General features: G+C 50.5%; 1 protein-coding gene across 1 annotated transcript; it reads left to right on the forward strand.

Annotated features, from left to right (window-relative positions):
- The first annotated feature begins 2,656 nt into the window (after window positions 1-2,656).
- On the forward strand, window positions 2,657-5,147 carry RASL11A (RAS like family 11 member A). The gene is made up of 4 exons (XM_019666047.1): window positions 2,657-2,913; window positions 3,304-3,360; window positions 3,466-3,545; window positions 4,456-5,147. Exons 1-4 carry the CDS (start codon window positions 2,790-2,792, stop codon window positions 4,918-4,920), a joined length of 726 nt encoding a protein of 241 aa, XP_019521592.1. The 5' UTR covers window positions 2,657-2,789; the 3' UTR covers window positions 4,921-5,147.
- Window positions 5,148-5,951: the final 804 nt, after the last annotated feature.

The raw sequence follows: 5,951 nt of genomic DNA on the forward strand, positions 1-5,951 counted from the left end.
TTTTTTTAAGCTGAGCCATCCTGCCACCTGTTGGCAGCTCAGCGGCTGCTCAGCTCGGGCTGGGAATTGAACCGCTGTTGCTCAGAGCTCGAACTCTTGAGCAAGCTCTTAACCAACTGAGCCCCTTGGGCTGCCCCCTGATTTTTAACATGGTAACAATGTGTCTAGCCGCTGGGGAGGAACTGAAACAATTCAAGCTAGTCATTCAAGCTAGTTGTCTTTGCCAGATGCTTGGGTAAACTCCCCCCAGCTTCTCAGTTCTGGCCATTGAGATAGAAAGTCTGCTAGGCTCTACTGAGAATTATTTTATTTCATAATAAAAAGAGACAAAGGAAGAGAGTCCCTCCTTCCTGCTTGGATGCGGACCTGGTTATTTGGTGAAGCAGGAACCATTTTTTGTCCAAGGAGAGGCCAAGAGAATGAGAAACAACAACTCAGACCCCTATCATTCAAGGACCCCTGGAACCTAATAGTTTCAAGGATGTTTTATAAATATTAACTGTCTCTGTAGTGCCTTCTCCCCAGTCAGGGAAGGAGGTGCCCTGCTTCACGTCTTTCCAGTTTAACTGAAGGGGGTTTGCCTTGTGAACAGCTAAAAGTCAGTGTAACTGAAATATGGCAGTTCATCTCAGGTCATTTCTTAGGATACTTGCTCCTGAGAGCAGGTTGCTCTCTAAACCAAGGTTTTGGGATAATGGTTACACACATGATTTCTGTCTTCCAGTTCACGCAGTGAAGACACATATCATTCATTTGTTCATTCAGAAAGTGAACATTGATTCAGGATCTTGTTAAGTCCCAGGTACCACTATGTGCTGGGTACTAAAGACACAAGCTAGGATCCCTGCCCTTCTGGAGACAGATGTGAAACAAGCATTCCACCAGAAAGTAGTGACAGTTGAGCGCTGCCAAGGGCTCCCTGAGAGTGAGTAATTGGGAGATGGGGGTGTGGGTGGCAGCAGTGGTCAAAGGAAGCTTCCCCATGGGAGGAACAAGTAAACTAGTCACCATCTATTCCTTCAGGATTATTAAGGATCCTGCCATCAGGAAGTGAACAGTAGGGGTGGAGAGGAGGAGACACCAAGAAACACAGGCAGTAGCAATGATGGGACTTGGCAGTTGATCTATGTGGAAGTGAGAACTTGGAGTCAAAGATGAGTCAGGTTGCTGGGCTACTGGACGGGTGGAGGCACATCCATCCTTGTGGTCAATTGTAACTGTGGACCCCATCCTCTACCCCTTTCTGCATCCCAGCCCTCTCACCATGTCGTTAGCTCCTTCCGCCCTCCCCTTGAATTTGAGCTGCCATTGTAACAAACAGAATGCCAACAGAAGTGATAGGTTACACCTCATATCGTAGCCTAGGTCTCAAGAGGCCTTTTCCACTTCCAGTCACTCTCTTGGAACCCTTCTCAGCCACCAGGAGAACAAGCCTTGGCCAGCCTGCTGGATGAAGAGAGACATGTGACTCAGTCACTGTCCCTCTCCCATCACAGCCACCTGCCAGCCCCTTAGCCCCTGCCAGCTCTCTGCAGATGCATGACAGAGACGCTGAGCCTGGCCTAGAGTAGGATAACCCCCACTGTCCTTCAGACTTGAGAGCAACAGTGAGAAATCACTGTTTTAAGCCAATTGGTTCTATGCAGTTTGTCATGCAGCAAAAGCAACTGATTCAACCAGGATAGAGGAAGGAGTGAGTTAAGGGTGGAGCTGTCTAACACGCCCGCCATTGGACAGGAGGTTGGAACGCAGGAGGCCAGAAGCATGAAATTCTAACCTGCAAGGATAACATCCCACAGTCTGCCTTGCCATAGCTGGCCTCCAAACCCAGAGCAGGCCATATTTCTCTTTGTGTCCTCTTCCCCCCCACTTCCCCACCCCTACCCTAAACCACTTCAGGGCTGGAAGTCAGGACTTGACCAGTGAAACACATGCAGGGCTCTGGTGCACAGGTCAGTATCAGCGACGGAGATTGAGTCCAGAGCCACAGCTCCCAGCCGATGGAATGCTTATTGTGTCCACTAATGAGTCAACTCAACCTGCGGCAGCTGTGCTGCAAACAGCTACTGCCGGGGGCCACCACAGATCTGGCGACAGGTCACGGCTACTGCAGTCCCCTTACACTGACTGATACCATCTCCAGGCTCTTGGGTCCTCCCTCCCTAGACCCTCCCTCCCTCCCTCTTCCCCTATTAATGTCACCCACTCTTTTTGGAAATATAAAGGGCAACGTTCCACAGGAATTCTTGCTCCCATTGTTGCAGAAACATCCAACTCATTGCACTTTTTCCTTTCTTTCGTTCCCCAGCTCCTAACTCTGATCTCAGGTTCACCCACTAGTCTAGTGACCCAGGGTCGCCTCTGCGGGTGGAGGGGGACATCGGGGCTCTGCAGGCACAGCTCAGCGAAAGGCCACCCCTGCGCTCTTGGGACGGAGGTGTTATTTCCAGAGTCCGGGGCCCTGGAGCCACGCAGATCCCCTGGCAGGGCGTGTCAGGTGGCGAGGTGGTGCGCGCGCCCGCCCGCCCGCGGTGACTGTCCCCCGCTTTCCTGCTCCCGCTACCGCCCCGGCTCGCCGCTGGTGGGAGGGCGGGGAAGAGGAGGAGCCAGAGGCAGCTGCCACCGCCCACCCCGCACGCGAGGAGCCCTTTAAAAGCCGCCAGCGGCGACATTTCAGCAGTCCGCCGCGGTCCCTGCGCCGTGTTCCTGCGCTCCTAGCTCTCTAGCCCCTCCCGCTCGGCCGAGGCCGGGGTCGGTAGGCTTGCACTCTCTGCAGCTGGACGCACTCCATGCGGCCGCCCAGCATGTCCGGGCACTTTCTGCTCGCGCCTATCCCCGAGTCCTCCTCCGACTACCTCCTTCCCAGGGACATCAAACTGGCCGTACTGGGCGCCAGCCGCGTGGGCAAGAGTGGTGAGTGCCTAGGGGACCGCGCGGGGCGCCACCCACCCCAGGCCAGGCTGGAACCACTGGAAACTGGGGAAGAGTCGAGCTCGCGGGGATGGGAGGAGGGCAGGGCCCCGGGAGGAACCCGGACACCACCACCCGCCTGGCTTCCCCGTCGCTTCCCGGAGCATCCACTCGTGGGCTGTCGCCGAGATTGGCACCTGTTGGAGAACGGGGCCGGTACGGCAGGTCGAGTACCTGCAGTCTTCCCCGCCACGAAAGGCGCGGGAGGCTATGACGGCCGCCCCCTGGGTTTTGCAGAGTGTGCAGCGCATCCCTCCCTCCTTGTTTCCGGGAGTGTCCGGGCTTGACGGTCTTGTCTGAGTCCTTCAGTTGATTTTCCTGTTTCCTTTTCAGCAATGATCGTGCGCTTCCTGACCAAGAGATTCATTGGCGATTATGAACCGAATACAGGTTAGAATCATTCCGTGCTCCCCGCTTTTGTGGCTGCATGCTCCGATTTCCTTTTTACTTATGAGACTGTAAGAATTTAAAAGCAGACTCTCCTTCATTCTCCAGGCAAGTTGTATTCACGGCTTGTTTCTGTCGAAGGAGACCAGCTCTCCTTGCAGATCCAGGACACTCCCGGGGGAATCCAGGTAAGGCCTGGCGAGGCCCCGGGGCAAAATGTCTAAACACGCCTGTTATGCATTTTGACGGAGGAGTGGGCTGTCCCAAGGTCGAGCTACTCAGTGGAGGGCTAGGAACCCTCCAAAGGGGACCGGAGGCTGGATGGTTAGAGGCAGCTTCCTCCTGTGCACCACCTCGGAGAGAGGGAGAGACACTTAATTTCTTTTTGTAAAGCTGTTAAGGCATCATTACAGGGATGGGTCTCACCACTTCTTTCAGAGCTGGGCCATGGAACCCTTAAGACAGTTGGGGTGGGATGGAGAGGGTCTTCTCCAGCAAGAATTGCCAAAGCCCTTCTGTTACAAGCTCTTTCCTCAAGTTAATAATTGCAGTCAGACAACCCCTTGGCCACTGGTCAGGAATGTAACTTGACTAACAAGTTACTAATTGCTCTCCCTTCTAGGGAGGAAAAGGTTTTGTGGAAGAACAGAAAGCAGGAATTTGTTTCTGTAACATTCTCAAGAAGGACATGCTAAAAATATTTTTATGGGTTTTGGGAATAGATGTTTATCTTGGCTTCTTTTCAAAGTTTTGTTTATTCTGAGTTAGTTCCCTAAAAATTGGGACATTCTGACTTGAAAATTCTCATTGAAGTCATTCTTCCATCAGCCACTGTTTTTTTTTTTACCAACTACCTGCTAATAAGCAAGGAGGTTCAAAGTAATCCTTTGGTAACAGCTAATAGAACCACCCAAGCAGGGAGCTAGCCTGAGCATTGCTTTCTGTATCAAAAGGCTCCTTCTGTAAAAGCTGGGCAGAATCTGAAAACTATATTTAGTGATTTCTTGTTCAAAGGGTTTTCAAGGGCCACTCTGATGTTATTTTGAGTCCTCCCACTGAGGGTTTCCTTGATCCAGACTCCCTTTTGGTCTCTCTCAGGTCCAAGACAACACCCAGGTGGTCGACTGCCTGTCCAAATGTGTGCAGTGGGCAGAAGGCTTTCTGCTAGTCTACTCCATCACGGACTACGACAGCTACCTGTCCATCCGCCCCCTTTATCAGCACATCCGGAAGGTCCACCCTGACTCGAAGGTCCCTGTCATCATCGTGGGCAACAAGGGGGACCTTCTGCATGCCAGGCAGGTGCAGACGGATGACGGCATCCACTTAGCCAATGAGCTGGGCAGCCTGTTCCTTGAAATTTCTACCAGTGAAAACTACCAAGACGTCTGTGATGTGTTTCAGCATCTCTGCAAAGAAGTGAGCAAGCTGCACAGCCTCAGTGGGGAGAGGAGAAGGACCTCCATCATTTCTCGGCCGCGCTCTCCCAACATGCAAGACCTGAAGAGACGCTTCAAGCAGGCTCTGTCTCCCAAAGTCAAAGCCCCCTCTGCACTGGGGTAAATCCATCTCGGACAGACTGGCTTCTTTTTGGTATGCATTTGTGCAGCTAAGACTGGGGTCTCCCTTTTTAATCATACATTCGGAGTTTATTTTTATACAGACTATTGGTTTGTAAGTGTGTGTGTAAATTCGGTGATTATCTAGAAGTTGGATTTTTTTTTAATAAAAGATTTTTTTGTACTGTAACTGCTAGCCACTTTTCCATTAAAGGCAAAAAGGCAACATTGCGCCTTGTTTCTTAAATGTCTTTTTATAGAAATCATACTTGCACCAGAGCCCAGAACTGCTCCATGTTTGCCCTTAGTCTGAACTCTGATTGGTGTCCTCAGGTCGGGAGGGGTTTAAGTAGAGGGAATCTGTTGTGGGAGAAAAGAAAGTATGTGGAGGAGGAAAGAGATCTGAGTAACTGCAGGATGTCTTTAATTAGAGCTCTTTGCCACAGGCATGAAATTGACATCATGTGATTTTCAAAGGAAAGGGTTCATTGTGCACTGACGCTAAAAATTACAAACATGAAAAACATTATTCTTTTTTGGTGCAAATGAAAGTTTATCCTCTCCACTCTTATTAAAAGAAACAAAAAACCTTTTTCCTGTACTCGTTATGTCAGTAAGTGCACTCTACCATGCTGCAGTTGCCTGAAAATTCTCATTTCCTCTGCCTCCCTGACTCTCACATTCCGTAGCGTATCTGATCTGTCAGTTCTCTCTGATTTTTCTCGAAAGCATCACTATGCCTTAATTCAGGCCTTTGCAGCTCTTGCCTAGACTGGCAAGCAAGTGTCTAGGCCAGACTGGTTTCTTGGCTTCTGGAATGACACCTCTAACTCTTTCTTCATACCAGAACAACCTTACTAAAACCAACCCTAACCATTTTATTTCCATGACTGAAAAATCTCAGCTGGTTTCCCCTTATTTACTGAATAAAATATAAATTAGACATGGCATCAAGATTGTTCTTCACCACTTCTCCAGCCTCATCACCTTCTGCCAACACACACATACACACACACACACACACACACACACACA

The sequence above is a fragment of the Hipposideros armiger genome, unplaced genomic scaffold (assembly GCF_001890085.2).
Source record: "Hipposideros armiger isolate ML-2016 unplaced genomic scaffold, ASM189008v1 scaffold_459, whole genome shotgun sequence".
Classification (NCBI taxonomy): domain Eukaryota; kingdom Metazoa; phylum Chordata; class Mammalia; order Chiroptera; family Hipposideridae; genus Hipposideros; species Hipposideros armiger.

Excerpts from the sequence above, each read along its gene's own strand:
- RASL11A (XM_019666047.1), top strand. The coding sequence starts at position 2,790 with ATGCGGCCGCCCAGCATGTCCGGGCACTTTCTGCTCGCGCCTATCCCC. Across the intron at positions 3,361-3,465 it reads CGATTATGAACCGAATACAG|GCAAGTTGTATTCACGGCTT; the intron begins GTTAGAATCATT and ends TTCATTCTCCAG. Across the intron at positions 3,546-4,455 it reads ACACTCCCGGGGGAATCCAG|GTCCAAGACAACACCCAGGT; the intron begins GTAAGGCCTGGC and ends GGTCTCTCTCAG.